A 15,418-nucleotide genomic window follows, 5' to 3' on the forward strand; every position below is an offset into this window, starting at 1 on the left:
TGTGTGCTAACCCCCCTCCTCCCTCCAACTAATGGATCTGGGGGAGTCTTATCAATTTTCTGATCCGAGATCTGTGACTAAGCTGGGCAAATTCTACCACACCTTACTGTTGTTAACTCATCTGCCCTGTGCTCATGCCCCTCCTCCCTAGAGGGTGGCGCTGTGGTGGAGGCAGCCCAGCAGACTCTACACTACACCCTGGCCAACCAGGCTGTCCAGCAGGTCCAGATCCATCGCATAGGAGAGGACGGACAGGTGCAAGTGGTGAGTGTCACTGTCTCCACCCTCTATCTGCGTCTCCTCTCTCCTTCCATCTCTCATTCCTGCTCTACTGCCCGATTTCTCTGTTAATCTCTCTCATCCTCTTTCACTTTCCTCTGTCTCTAACCAGACCTATTTCTCTCTCGGGTCTTTTTCTCCCCTTGTGACCCCTCTCTTTCATGTCTGTCACTCCTTTCTCTTATCCTCTTTTTTCCCTCTCCTTTTTTGCACTCCCTATCTCTCTGCCTTCTGTCTCGATTCTCTGTCTTGTTCTCGTTCTATCACTCTCTCCTCTCCACACACACACACACACAACCCTCCTCCATTTTCTTAGTCATCTGAGAGTCCCAGAGTGAGTCTCTTATCTGTGTTGTGTGGGTAGATCACCTCACCCTACTATACTGAGACTGTCCACCACTCCACAGGAAGACAGTGTGTCAATGAAGCAGAGTTCCATCATGCTCAGGGATTCGATTGAACAACCGTATACAGCTGTAGGCGCCAGAGGTCACACTCAGTCCCACCACATCACTATGGGTGGGTGGGCCAACAGGAAGTAACCTGTGTCTGATCACTTTCTGTTCCCTGTGCACCTTCATTGAGTCACACTGTGGCTCTATTCCAATGTCCACACTATTACTTAGTATCAAGAAATGTTCTTTGACCTTTTCAGTGTTAATGAGGGAAAGAACCTACAAGTAAATCTTATGTATCCCATTCAAATGTGTTGAAGCCCAACTAAGGAGCAAATACTATAATCTCACCACTTCCACCGGGCTGGACTGTGTTACTGAGGGAAGCAGCAGCTTGATAGCCTGAATGCCAGTCTGTTTGTGCTATCATGCCAACTCATGCCAAAATTATGTGTATAAGCTATTTGAAGATTGCTGTGAGGCCAGTCAGACTGTTTGGCGTGACAATGACAGCAAAATAGTTGGCAAGAGCACAAACAGATCTGAAACCAGGCTAGCAGGTTGAATCTATCGTAAATGTTTATACTGCGGTATAGAGGCAGAGAGCGTTGCGGAAAGTGCTGTTAACATTATAATCTCTATCATGTCCGTGACCTGTATATACTCCAACGCTTTCTCAAAAGTCTGGAACCGGTTTCTCAAAAATGGCGAGTGTAGTAATGCATAAAAAGACAGGATAAGGCTGGAATTCCACTCTTGTGGACCAAAAAATAAAAAAGGTAACAATCATTATTTGTGTTTCAAATGAAAAGTCCATTTTTAGTTTTGAGTCAAAAATGCAACATTACACAATTGTCAGACTTTTCGATTGATCTTCCTGGTAAACTCCTACTCTGCTTTTATTCAAAGATGATCAGTCCCTCATGTGTTATTAAAGAGGAAGGGGGAGGAGAGGAAGTGGTATCAGGGAGTAGACCTGGGTTCAAATACTATTTGAACTAATGTAAATACTCAAACTGTTTTTAATTGAGCTTGTCTGGCTTAATGGACAAATGTAGTAGGTGGAGTTTGCAGTTTTAGGACTATCTGGCACTCTAGAGCAAACGTTCAAAGTACATTTTGAAAGATTTAAAGTAGTATTGGACTCCAGTCCTCGAGTACCCTCAACAGCACATCTTTTTGTTGTTGCCTGATTCAACTCATCAAGGGCTTGATTAGTTGACAAGTTGAATCTGGTGAATCTGGTGTGTTGTACAGGGCTACAACAACAATGAGTGCTGTTGGGGGTACTCAAGGTCGGACGATAGTTGGTAAACACCGTTCTCGAGTATTAGTTGGTGCAGCCGAGCTTAAAATGTACGAGTGCTGCTAAAAACCTGACAGCAGCGAGGTTCAGACTAGGGTCTGATGGTGGAGGGGGGAAAGTGGACTCACTAACTGTATGTGTTAACGGTGCCAAGAAGAGTAGTGCACAATATAGTACACACATACACACCTCATATTGTGAGCTCTCTTTCTCTCTTTTCTTTCTTTCTTTGTCTGTCTGTGCCTTTCTTTCATCTTGTTCTCTCTCTCCATTATTCAGATCCCTCAGGGACATCTCCACATTGCCCAGGTGCCACAGGGGGAAGAGGTGCAGATCACACAAGACAGTGAGGTAAGTGTTTCTGTTTGTCCCTCTGTCTGTTTGTCTGTCAGTCCATCCATTTGTCTGTCTGTCTATGCGGTCTGTCTATCCGGGTATCCCAGTCAGTAAATCGGAAGTGCACGGTAATAGTCAGTAATGGTAGCAAGTATTAAAGTCATTAGGCAGGAGTTCACCGCAAGCAGATGTTAAATGTTAAGAGTACTTGTTTATATCTACTGCCTGCTTATGCATGGGTCATTATACTATTTGTTTCCACATAATACCCAGATGGCCTGTGTCTCTCACCAGGCAGCCTTGCATGCACACAATGGCTTGACTCTATGAGAATCTGACCCAAAACCACACCAAGTGTCTGAGAAAGAATTCTCTGCCTCAGCATCATAGTTAAACATTTTGTTTAATAAGATGTGGGGGGGGAGAGATTTATTTCAAGGCGCCACTGCACGCACACACACACACACACACACACTCTTGAGTAGACACATACATACGCTCATATATACACACAAACTTGAATATACACACAGACACGTGCACACACACACACAATGGAATACTCACTCATGCACAAAAGCATACCTAAACTCACACAAACAAATAAATAAACACTGGCACTCATGAAAATAGGGCTGACACACTGACCAGGTATTCCTAAAGAGGTTCTTAACCTGTACAAGCAGGAGTAGCGAGAAGGAGAGAGCAAGAGAGACGGAGGAAGAAAAGCTCAAAGCCTTTCTCTCTTTCATTTTGACAGAAATGTTTTTTCTGTTGTCTCTCCTTCCCAATCAATGATCTTGTTTGTTTTGGGAGTTCATAGCTTAGCAACAAAATCCCACTTCTCCCAATTGCCACTCGGTGTGTGGAACAGGGCACTCCTCATCAAAGCCATTGGCATGTTGGAGAAGGAAATCAGGCTATTTGGGAGAGATTACTATGCTGCCTGTCCATATGGCAGCTGAGACCGCATTGGATATGTATGAAATACAATTATAAACTAAAATAGCGCAGAGGGAATGAATGGGGCTTGTTTTTAATGTGGTGTTGCTAATGTCATGTGACTGTGATGCTGTCTGATTGATCTCGCTCTCTCTCTCGCTCAGGGGAACCTTCAGATCCACCAGGTGCATGTTGGGCAGGATGGACAGGTAAGTCCCTTCACTCCCGACAGTAACTCTCCCCTCAGGTTTTACCCCCAAATTTCTTCGCAGAAAATATTTGCCATGAAACACGAACTAGCGGTTGTTATTGGATGAGTCCATGTTGCCCATCCCTGTTTCAGGTCGTTTTGTTCTGTTTGGTGCCTAACAGAACAAAATGACTCATGGAGGTTGAGTTTAGTTCCCACAAATTCTTCATTACTTCTGGGTTACCTCCATGTGCTGGTCCTCCTCTTTCCTGTGGATCCTTCAAACACACATAGAGAGGAGCTACAGCATTTATCCATCCCTGTCTGAACTTTCTCTCTCTCGAATGTCTTTCTTTCTCTCTCAAATGTCATTCTCAAATGTCTTTCTCTCTCAAATGTCGTTCTCTCCTTCCCTCTCTCTCTCACTTACCCAGCCTCTCTCGTTGTCTGTCTCACATGCTTTCTCTCCTTCCCTCTCTCTCTCACTTACCCAGCCTCTCTCGCTGTCTGTCTCACATGCTTTCCCTCCTTCCCTCTCTCTCTCACTTACCCAGCCTCTCTCGCTGTCTCTCACATGCTTTCTCTCCTTCCCTCTCTCTCTCACTTACCCAGCCTCTCTCGCTGTCTGTCTCACATGCGTTCTCTCCTTCCCTCTCTCTCTCACTTACCCAGCCTCTCTCGCTGTCTGTCTCACATGCTTTCTCTCCTTCCCTCTCTCTCTCACTTACCCAGCCTCTCTCGCTGTCTGTCTCACATGCTTTCTCTCCTTCCCTCTCTCTCTCACTTACCCAGCCTCTCTCGCTGTCTGTCTCACATGCTTTCTCTCCTTCCCTCTCTCTCTCACTTACCCAGCCTCTCTCGCTGTCTGTCTCACATGCTTTCTCTCCTTCCCTCTCTCTCTCACTTACCCAGCCTCTCTCGCTGTCTGTCTCACGTGCTTTCTCTCCTTCCCTCTCTCTCTCACTTACCCAGCCAGCCTCTCTCGCTGTCTGTCTCACATGCTTTCTCTCCTTCCCTCTCTCGCTCACTTACCCAGCCAGCCTCTCTCGCTGTCTGTCTCACATGCTTTCTCTCCTTCCCTCTCTCTCTCACTTACCCAGCCAGCCTCTCTCGCTGTCTGTCTCACATGCTTTCTCTCCTTCCCTCTCTCTCTCACTTACCCAGCCTCTCTCGCTGTCTGTCTCACATGCTTTCTCTCCTTCCCTCTCTCTCACTTACCCAGCCTCTCTCGTTGTCTGTCTCACATGCTTTCTCTCCTTCCCTCTCTCTCTCACTTACCCAGCCTCTCTCGCTGTCTGTCTCACATGCTTTCTCTCCTTCCCTCTCTCTCTCACTTACCCAGCCTCTCTCGCTGTCTGTCTCACATGCTTTCTCTCCTTCCCTCTCTCTCTCACTTACCCAGCCTCTCTCGCTGTCTGTCTCACATGCGTTCTCTCCTTCCCTCTCTCTCTCACTTACCCAGCCTCTCTCGCTGTCTGTCTCACATGCGTTCTCTCCTTCCCTCTCTCTCTCACTTACCCAGCCTCTCTCGCTGTCTGTCTCACATGCTTTCTCTCCTTCCCTCTCTCTCTCACTTACCCAGCCTCTCTCGCTGTCTGTCTCACATGCTTTCTCTCCTTCCCTCTCTCTCTCACTTACCCAGCCTCTCTCGCTGTCTGTCTCACATGCTTTCTCTCCTTCCCTCTCTCTCTCACTTACCCAGCCTCTCTTGCTGTCTGTCTCACATGCTTTCTCTCCTTCCCTCTCTCTCTCACTTACCCAGCCAGCCTCTCTCGCTGTCTGTCTCACATGCTTTCTCTCCTTCCCTCTCTCTCTCACTTACCCAGCCAGCCTCTCTCGCTGTCTGTCTCACATGCTTTCTCTCCTTCCCTCTCTCTCTCACTTACCCAGCCAGCCTCTCTCGCTGTCTGTCTCACATGCTTTCCCTCCTTCCCTCTCTCTCTCACTTACCCAGCCTCTCTCGCTGTCTCTCACATGCTTTCTCTCCTTCCCTCTCTCTCTCACTTACCCAGCCTCTCTCGCTGTCTGTCTCACATGCGTTCTCTCCTTCCCTCTCTCTCTCACTTACCCAGCCTCTCTCGCTGTCTGTCTCACATGCTTTCCCTCCTTCCCTCTCTCTCTCACTTACCCAGCCTCTCTCGCTGTCTCTCACATGCTTTCTCTCCTTCCCTCTCTCTCTCACTTACCCAGCCTCTCTCGCTGTCTGTCTCACATGCGTTCTCTCCTTCACTCTCTCTCTCACTTACCCAGCCTCTCTCGCTGTCTGTCTCACATGCTTTCTCTCCTTCCCTCTCTCTCTCACTTACCCAGCCTCTCTCGCTGTCTGTCTCACATGCTTTCTCTCCTTCCCTCTCTCTCTCACTTACCCAGCCTCTCTCGCTGTCTGTCTCACATGCTTTCTCTCCTTCCCTCTCTCTCTCACTTACCCAGCCTCTCTCGCTGTCTGTCTCACATGCTTTCTCTCCTTCCCTCTCTCTCTCACTTACCCAGCCTCTCTCGCTGTCTGTCTCACGTGCTTTCTCTCCTTCCCTCTCTCTCTCACTTACCCAGCCAGCCTCTCTCGCTGTCTGTCTCACGTGCTTTCTCTCCTTCCCTCTCTCGCTCACTTACCCAGCCAGCCTCTCTCGCTGTCTGTCTCACATGCTTTCTCTCCTTCCCTCTCTCTCTCACTTACCCAGCCAGCCTCTCTCGCTGTCTGTCTCACATGCTTTCTCTCCTTCCCTCTCTCTCTCACTTACCCAGCCTCTCTCGCTGTCTGTCTCACATGCTTTCTCTCCTTCCCTCTCTCTCACTTACCCACCCTCTCTCGTTGTCTGTCTCACATGCTTTCTCTCCTTCCCTCTCTCTCTCACTTACCCAGCCTCTCTCGCTGTCTGTCTCACATGCTTTCTCTCCTTCCCTCTCTCTCTCACTTACCCAGCCTCTCTCGCTGTCTGTCTCACATGCTTTCTCTCCTTCCCTCTCTCTCTCACTTACCCAGCCTCTCTCGCTGTCTGTCTCACATGCTTTCCCTCCTTCCCTCTCTCTCTCACTTACCCAGCCTCTCTCGCTGTCTCTCACATGCTTTCTCTCCTTCCCTCTCTCTCTCACTTACCCAGCCTCTCTCGCTGTCTGTCTCACATGCGTTCTCTCCTTCCCTCTCTCTCTCACTTACCCAGCCTCTCTCGCTGTCTGTCTCACATGCTTTCCCTCCTTCCCTCTCTCTCTCACTTACCCAGCCTCTCTCGCTGTCTCTCACATGCTTTCTCTCCTTCCCTCTCTCTCTCACTTACCCAGCCTCTCTCGCTGTCTGTCTCACATGTGTTCTCTCCTTCACTCTCTCTCTCACTTACCCAGCCTCTCTCGCTGTCTGTCTCACATGCTTTCTCTCCTTCCCTCTCTCTCTCACTTACCCAGCCTCTCTCGCTGTCTGTCTCACATGCTTTCTCTCCTTCCCTCTCTCTCTCACTTACCCAGCCTCTCTCGCTGTCTGTCTCACATGCTTTCTCTCCTTCCCTCTCTCTCTCACTTACCCAGCCTCTCTCGCTGTCTGTCTCACATGCTTTCTCTCCTTCCCTCTCTCTCTCACTTACCCAGCCTCTCTCGCTGTCTGTCTCACGTGCTTTCTCTCCTTCCCTCTCTCTCTCACTTACCCAGCCAGCCTCTCTCGCTGTCTGTCTCACGTGCTTTCTCTCCTTCCCTCTCTCGCTCACTTACCCAGCCAGCCTCTCTCGCTGTCTGTCTCACATGCTTTCTCTCCTTCCCTCTCTCTCTCACTTACCCAGCCAGCCTCTCTCGCTGTCTGTCTCACATGCTTTCTCTCCTTCCCTCTCTCTCTCACTTACCCAGCCTCTCTCGCTGTCTGTCTCACATGCTTTCTCTCCTTCCCTCTCTCTCACTTACCCAGCCTCTCTCGTTGTCTGTCTCACATGCTTTCTCTCCTTCCCTCTCTCTCTCACTTACCCAGCCTCTCTCGCTGTCTGTCTCACATGCTTTCTCTCCTTCCCTCCCTCTCTCACTTACCCAGCCTCTCTCGCTGTCTGTCTCACATGCTTTCTCTCCTTCCCTCTCTCTCTCACTTACCCAGCCTCTCTCGCTGTCTGTCTCACATGCTTTCCCTCCTTCCCTCTCTCTCTCACTTACCCAGCCTCTCTCGCTGTCTCTCACATGCTTTCTCTCCTTCCCTCTCTCTCTCACTTACCCAGCCTCTCTCGCTGTCTGTCTCACATGCGTTCTCTCCTTCCCTCTCTCTCTCACTTACCCAGCCTCTCTCGCTGTCTGTCTCACATGCGTTCTCTCCTTCCCTCTCTCTCTCACTTACCCAGCCTCTCTCGCTGTCTGTCTCACATGCTTTCTCTCCTTCCCTCTCTCTCTCACTTACCCAGCCTCTCTCGCTGTCTGTCTCACATGCTTTCTCTCCTTCCCTCTCTCTCTCACTTACCCAGCCTCTCTCGCTGTCTGTCTCACATGCTTTCTCTCCTTCCCTCTCTCTCTCACTTACCCAGCCTCTCTCGCTGTCTGTCTCACATGCTTTCTCTCCTTCCCTCTCTCTCTCACTTACCCAGCCTCTCTCGCTGTCTGTCTCACGTGCTTTCTCTCCTTCCCTCTCTCTCTCACTTACCCAGCCAGCCTCTCTCGCTGTCTGTCTCACATGCTTTCTCTCCTTCCCTCTCTCGCTCACTTACCCAGCCAGCCTCTCTCGCTGTCTGTCTCACATGCTTTCTCTCCTTCCCTCTCTCTCTCACTTACCCAGCCAGCCTCTCTCGCTGTCTGTCTCACATGCTTTCTCTCCTTCCCTCTCTCTCTCACTTACCCAGCCTCTCTCGCTGTCTGTCTCACATGCTTTCTCTCCTTCCCTCTCTCTCACTTACCCAGCCTCTCTCGTTGTCTGTCTCACATGCTTTCTCTCCTTCCCTCTCTCTCTCACTTACCCAGCCTCTCTCGCTGTCTGTCTCACATGCTTTCCCTCCTTCCCTCTCTCTCTCACTTACCCAGCCTCTCTCGCTGTCTCTCACATGCTTTCTCTCCTTCCCTCTCTCTCTCACTTACCCAGCCTCTCTCGCTGTCTGTCTCACATGCGTTCTCTCCTTCCCTCTCTCTCTCACTTACCCAGCCTCTCTCGCTGTCTGTCTCACATGCTTTCCCTCCTTCCCTCTCTCTCTCACTTACCCAGCCTCTCTCGCTGTCTCTCACATGCTTTCTCTCCTTCCCTCTCTCTCTCACTTACCCAGCCTCTCTCGCTGTCTGTCTCACATGCGTTCTCTCCTTCACTCTCTCTCTCACTTACCCAGCCTCTCTCGCTGTCTGTCTCACATGCTTTCTCTCCTTCCCTCTCTCTCTCACTTACCCAGCCTCTCTCGCTGTCTGTCTCACATGCTTTCTCTCCTTCCCTCTCTCTCTCACTTACCCAGCCTCTCTCGCTGTCTGTCTCACATGCTTTCCCTCCTTCCCTCTCTCTCTCACTTACCCAGCCTCTCTCGCTGTCTCTCACATGCTTTCTCTCCTTCCCCCTCTCTCTCACTTACCCAGCCTCTCTCGCTGTCTCTCACATGCTTTCTCTCCTTCCCTCTCTCTCTCACTTACCCAGCCTCTCTCGCTGTCTCTCACATGCTTTCTCTCCTTCCCTCTCTCTCTCACTTACCCAGCCTCTCTCGTTGTCTGTCTCACATGCTTTCTCTCCTTCCCTCTCTCTCTCACTTACCCAGCCTCTCTCGCTGTCTGTCTCACATGCTTTCTCTCCTTCCCTCTCTCTCTCTCTCACTTTCCCAGCCTCTCTCGCTGTCTGTCTCACATGCTTTCTCTCCTTCCCTCTCTCTCTCACTTACCCAGCCTCTCTCGCTGTCTGTCTCACATGCCTTCTCTCCTTCCCTCTCTCTCTCACTTTCCCAGCCTCTCTCGCTGTCTGTCTCACATGCTTTATCTCCTTCCCTCTCTCTCTCACTTACCCAGCCTCTCTCGCTGTCTGTCTCACATGCTTTCTCTCCTTCCCTCTCTCTCTCACTTACCCAGCCTCTCTCGCTGTCTGTCTCACATGCTTTCTCTCCTTCCCTCTCTCTCTCACTTACCCAGCCTCTCTCGCTGTCTGTCTCACATGCTTTCTCTCCTTCCCTCTCTCTCTCACTTACCCAGCCTCTCTCGCTGTCTGTCTCACATGCTTTCTCTCCTTCCCTCTCTCTCTCACTTACCCAGCCTCTCTCGCTGTCTGTCTCACATGCTTTCTCTCCTTCCCTCTCTCTCTCACTTACCCAGCCTCTCTCGCTGTCTGTCTCACATGCTTTCTCTCCTTCCCTCTCTCTCTCACTTACCTAGCCTCTCTCGTTGTCTGTCTCACATGCTTTCTCTCCTTCCCTCTCTCTCTCACTTACCTAGCCTCTCTCGTTGTCTGTCTCACATGCGTTCTCTCCTTCCCTCTCTCTCTCACTTACCCAGCCTCTCTCGCTGTCTGTCTCACATGCTTTCTCTCCTTCCCTCTCTCTCTCACTTACCCAGCCTCTCTCGCTGTCTGTCTCACATGCTTTCCCTCCTTCCCTCTCTCTCTCACTTACCCAGCCTCTCTCGCTGTCTCTCACATGCTTTCTCTCCTTCCCTCTCTCTCTCACTTACCCAGCCTCTCTCGCTGTCTGTCTCACATGCGTTCTCTCCTTCACTCTCTCTCTCACTTACCCAGCCTCTCTCGCTGTCTGTCTCACATGCTTTCTCTCCTTCCCTCTCTCTCTCACTTACCCAGCCTCTCTCGCTGTCTGTCTCACATGCTTTCTCTCCTTCCCTCTCTCTCTCACTTACCCAGCCTCTCTCGCTGTCTGTCTCACATGCTTTCTCTCCTTCCCTCTCTCTCTCACTTACCCAGCCTCTCTCGCTGTCTGTCTCACATGCTTTCTCTCCTTCCCTCTCTCTCTCACTTACCCAGCCTCTCTCGCTGTCTGTCTCACGTGCTTTATCTCCTTCCCTCTCTCTCTCACTTACCCAGCCAGCCTCTCTCGCTGTCTGTCTCACATGCTTTCTCTCCTTCCCTCTCTCGCTCACTTACCCAGCCAGCCTCTCTCGCTGTCTGTCTCACATGCTTTCTCTCCTTCCCTCTCTCTCTCACTTACCCAGCCAGCCTCTCTCGCTGTCTGTCTCACATGCTTTCTCTCCTTCCCTCTCTCTCTCACTTACCCAGCCTCTCTCGCTGTCTGTCTCACATGCTTTCTCTCCTTCCCTCTCTCTCACTTACCCAGCCTCTCTCGTTGTCTGTCTCACATGCTTTCTCTCCTTCCCTCTCTCTCTCACTTACCCAGCCTCTCTCGCTGTCTGTCTCACATGCTTTCTCTCCTTCCCTCTCTCTCTCACTTACCCAGCCTCTCTCGCTGTCTGTCTCACATGCTTTCTCTCCTTCCCTCTCTCTCTCACTTACCCAGCCTCTCTCGCTGTCTGTCTCACATGCTTTCCCTCCTTCCCTCTCTCTCTCACTTACCCAGCCTCTCTCGCTGTCTCTCACATGCTTTCTCTCCTTCCCTCTCTCTCTCACTTACCCAGCCTCTCTCGCTGTCTGTCTCACATGCGTTCTCTCCTTCCCTCTCTCTCACTTACCCAGCCTCTCTCGCTGTCTGTCTCACATGCTTTCTCTCCTTCCCTCTCTCTCTCACTTACCCAGCCTCTCTCGCTGTCTGTCTCACATGCTTTCTCTCCTTCCCTCTCTCTCTCACTTACCCAGCCTCTCTCGCTGTCTGTCTCACATGCTTTCCCTCCTTCCCTCTCTCTCACTTACCCAGCCTCTCTCGCTGTCTCTCACATGCTTTCTCTCCTTCCCTCTCTCTCTCTCACTTACCCAGCCTCTCTCGCTGTCTGTCTCACATGCGTTCTCTCCTTCCCTCTCTCTCTCACTTACCCAGCCTCTCTCGCTGTCTGTCTCACATGCGTTCTCTCCTTCCCTCTCTCTCTCACTTACCCAGCCTCTCTCGCTGTCTGTCTCACATGCTTTCTCTCCTTCCCTCTCTCTCTCACTTACCCAGCCTCTCTCGCTGTCTGTCTCACATGCTTTCTCTCCTTCCCTCTCTCTCTCACTTACCCAGCCTCTCTTGCTGTCTGTCTCACATGCTTTCTCTCCTTCCCTCTCTCTCTCACTTACCCAGCCAGCCTCTCTCGCTGTCTGTCTCACATGCTTTCTCTCCTTCCCTCTCTCTCTCACTTACCCAGCCAGCCTCTCTCGCTGTCTGTCTCACATGCTTTCTCTCCTTCCCTCTCTCTCTCACTTACCCAGCCAGCCTCTCTCGCTGTCTGTCTCACATGCTTTCTCTCCTTCCCTCTCTCTCTCACTTACCCAGCCTCTCTCGCTGTCTGTCTCACATGCTTTCCCTCCTTCCCTCTCTCTCTCACTTACCCAGCCTCTCTCGCTGTCTCTCACATGCTTTCTCTCCTTCCCTCTCTCTCTCACTTACCCAGCCTCTCTCGTTGTCTGTCTCACATGCTTTCTCTCCTTCCCTCTCTCTCTCACTTACCCAGCCTCTCTCGCTGTCTGTCTCACATGCTTTCTCTCCTTCCCTCTCTCTCTCACTTACCCAGCCTCTCTCGTTGTCTGTCTCACATGCTTTCTCTCCTTCCCTCTCTCTCTCACTTACCCAGCCTCTCTCGCTGTCTGTCTCACATGCTTTCTCTCCTTCCCTCTCTCTCTCACTTACCCAGCCTCTCTCGCTGTCTGTCTCACATGCTTTCTCTCCTTCCCTCTCTCTCTCACTTTCCCAGCCTCTCTCGCTGTCTGTCTCACATGCTTTCTCTCCTTCCCTCTCTCTCTCACTTACCCAGCCTCTCTCGCTGTCTGTCTCACATGCTTTCTCTCCTTCCCTCTCTCTCTCACTTTCCCAGCCTCTCTCGCTGTCTGTCTCACATGCTTTATCTCCTTCCCTCTCTCTCTCACTTACCCAGCCTCTCTCGCTGTCTGTCTCACATGCTTTCTCTCCTTCCCTCTCTCTCTCACTTACCCAGCCTCTCTCGCTGTCTGTCTCACATGCTTTCTCTCCTTCCCTCTCTCTCTCACTTACCCAGCCTCTCTCGCTGTCTGTCTCACATGCTTTCTCTCCTTCCCTCTCTCTCTCTCACTTACCCAGCCTCTCTCGCTGTCTGTCTCACATGCTTTCTCTCCTTCCCTCTCTCTCTCACTTACCCAGCCTCTCTCGCTGTCTCTCACATGCTTTCTCTCCTTTCCTCTCTCTCTCTCACTTACCCAGCCTCTCTCGCTGTCTGTCTCACATGCTTCCTCTCCTTCCCTCTCTCTCTCACTTACCCAGCCTCTCTCGTTGTCTGTCTCACATGCTTTCTCTCCTTCCCTCTCTCTCTCACTTACCCAGCCTCTCTCGCTGTCTGTCTCACATGCTTTCTCTCCTTCCCTCTCTCTCTCACTTACCCAGCCTCTCTCGCTGTCTGTCTCACATGCTTTCTCTCCTTCCCTCTCTCTCTCACTTACCCAGCCTCTCTCGCTGTCTGTCTCACATGCTTTCTCTCCTTCCCTCTCTCTCTCACTTACCTAGCCTCTCTCGTTGTCTGTCTCACATGCTTTCTCTCCTTCCCTCTCTCTCTCACTTACCTAGCCTCTCTCGTTGTCTGTCTCACATGCTTTCTCTCCTTCCCTCTCTCTCTCACTTACCCAGCCTCTCTCGCTGTCTGTCTCACATGCTTTCTCTCCTTCCCTCTCTCTCTCACTTACCTAGCCTCTCTCGTTGTCTGTCTCACATGCTTTCTCTCCTTCCCTCTCTCTCTCACTTACCCAGCCTCTCTCGCTGTCTGTCTCACATGCTTTCTCAACTTCCTGTCAGTCTTTCCCCTCTGTCCATCACTCCCTTCTCTCTTTGTGGGTAGAGGAATGGATGGTGTGTTTGGTGCCGAGGGCCCTGTTCTTCCTGTTTCTGTTTCTCTGTTCTTTCCTCTGGGATCAAATAGAGACTCCTGATCAAAGCACAAGGGCTGTGTGATGATCACAGATCACACATCACAGATGGGCGCTGTGCAGACCAGGCATTATTTCATATTCATGATCTCATTGCGATCGTCTAGAAGCCTGGCCGTAGAGGAAGTGCCTCACTCTCTGTCTCTCGCTCCCTATACTTTTTTTTCTCTTGCGTGTGTGTGTGTACAGGACCGATTGTGTGAAGTTAAGTCTTTCTCAGCTTATGAGAACTGTTTTTATTAAACCCAAGCTATTTTTAAGCCAATTAGCTCACCCCTTATTCCAAGGTGCTCTCTGTGTTTGGAGAGGAGCGAGAGTTGGGTAAGGAACTCCAACAGTCATACTAACTCCAAACTCTAGACTAGAGTTAATGGCCCTAGGGCTGCCAATGGTACTTTCCACAATATGGTAGTTTATCAGTTATCAACCGATATTCAACTCCAGCTGTTCTCAGTATCTCCATAACTCCTTGAACTCAGTGACTCTCAAATGAGTGTAAGTTGAAGTCTAGCCTTGTTGACTTTGAAGGCAAATGCACTAACACATCTGGGACCAGGCTAGCTTGGATCAAGATTTATTGGATCCATTTGTTTGTTCTAGACAGGGCCTCATTGTGAGTCTCTGTAATGACACCTGTGTGTGTTTGTGCGTGTGGCATGGTTTTGGTTTGTATTAGATCTGCATTTCAAGCGGCATTGTTTTTTACATGTGTTCTCATTTCCACAGATTAGGTATTTGTCCCTTACCCGTTTACAGAAACACACACACACACACACACACACACACACACACACACACACACACACACACACACACACATCCTCAGATGAACCGGTCATGGAGTCCGGTGGGCGTGATGGCACAGCAGCATTCCGGACTGTTTATCTTTTGTATCTTGGCTCCGGTTACGACTCTGTTCTGTTTCTGATTTTGAAGCCTCCTTAACCCAAGTTCTACAGTAGTTTTACAACCCTGTTTCCGATGTTATTCAGCAATAACCTGTTATTAACTCTTAGGCTTTCTGCCAGTATGTCTCACTTGTCAGGATAGGGCTAGTTCCTCATCGGTTTGACTATCAAACGCGCACACACACACGCTCACACTCATCCACCACCACGGCATGTAGTCTAGCGGTTAAGAGCGTTGGGCCAGTAACCGAAAGGTCGCTGGTTCGAATCCCTGTGCTGGAAAGGTGGAAAAATCTGCCGTTCTGCCCTTGAGCAAGGCAGTTAACCCCCAACAACAACTGCTCCCTGGGCGCTGATGACGTCGATTAAGGTAGCCCCCCACACCTCTGATTAAGAGGGGTTGGGTTAAATGCAGAAGGCACATTTCAGTTGAGTGCATTCAGTTGTGCAGTTGACTAGGTATCCCCCTTTCCCACCCACACACCGCAACACACACCCCCACACACTCCTCTGTAAGCCTGATGTATAACACCAACTCCTGCCGTTAACCCTAGATCCTGCCATACTATCTCCTCTGAAGAGCAGAGTGTGTGTTAGCTTGGGTTGCAAAATACAAAAGTTAGCTTATAACAGTGAACCTTTTTTGTGGGATACACATAAGGCAATTCTAGGTTTTGTGGCATATTTTGGTTAAACTTCCCCAATTCATTGGAATTGCAACCCTCTGCATGCACAGTGCATCCTTCCATCACATGTGCAGTGCGTTCTTCCATCACATGTACAGCTGATTCTCAAGATCTTGCACACTAATGAGATGCTATTGACCCCACACTACTACACTGTCTGAGCCAAGGACTACATGCTTTCTGGTAAGTTTTAATTACAATACTGGATGGGGTGAATATATTTTATACGACATACTTGCTTTTTTGTTAACTAGTAAATAGTAGCCTACAGCAGTGTGTTTAAATCATTTCTAACTTGTTAACAATTTCTGCTTGTTAGTTTTTGCTACCATGAGGGTTTTAGCTTGCTTGAGACTGCTGAGGAGTGTTAATTCACCTGTTTCCATACATGTTTCATTTTAAAACCATTTATCTTACAAGGAGTTGTTTAATCTAACTGCTTAACTGTTTATCTGTACATGGAATTGTATTTGGGAGT

The 15,418-nt window shown here is 50.0% G+C and overlaps 1 protein-coding gene across 2 annotated transcripts in view; it reads left to right on the forward strand.

Annotated features, from left to right (window-relative positions):
• banp (BTG3 associated nuclear protein) overlaps positions 1 to 15,418 on the forward strand; it is a 90,290-nt gene that overhangs the window by 33,924 nt on the left and 40,948 nt on the right. For both annotated transcript variants that reach the window (XM_020456364.2, XM_031801703.1), the window contains exons 9-11: positions 152 to 264; positions 2,260 to 2,331; positions 3,423 to 3,467. In XM_020456364.2, coding sequence (XP_020311953.2) covers positions 152 to 264; positions 2,260 to 2,331; positions 3,423 to 3,467 — 230 coding nt within the window. The remainder of the gene's footprint in view (positions 1 to 151; positions 265 to 2,259; positions 2,332 to 3,422; positions 3,468 to 15,418) is intronic.

This window comes from Oncorhynchus kisutch, linkage group LG22 (genome assembly GCF_002021735.2).
Source record: "Oncorhynchus kisutch isolate 150728-3 linkage group LG22, Okis_V2, whole genome shotgun sequence".
NCBI lineage: Eukaryota > Metazoa > Chordata > Actinopteri > Salmoniformes > Salmonidae > Oncorhynchus > Oncorhynchus kisutch.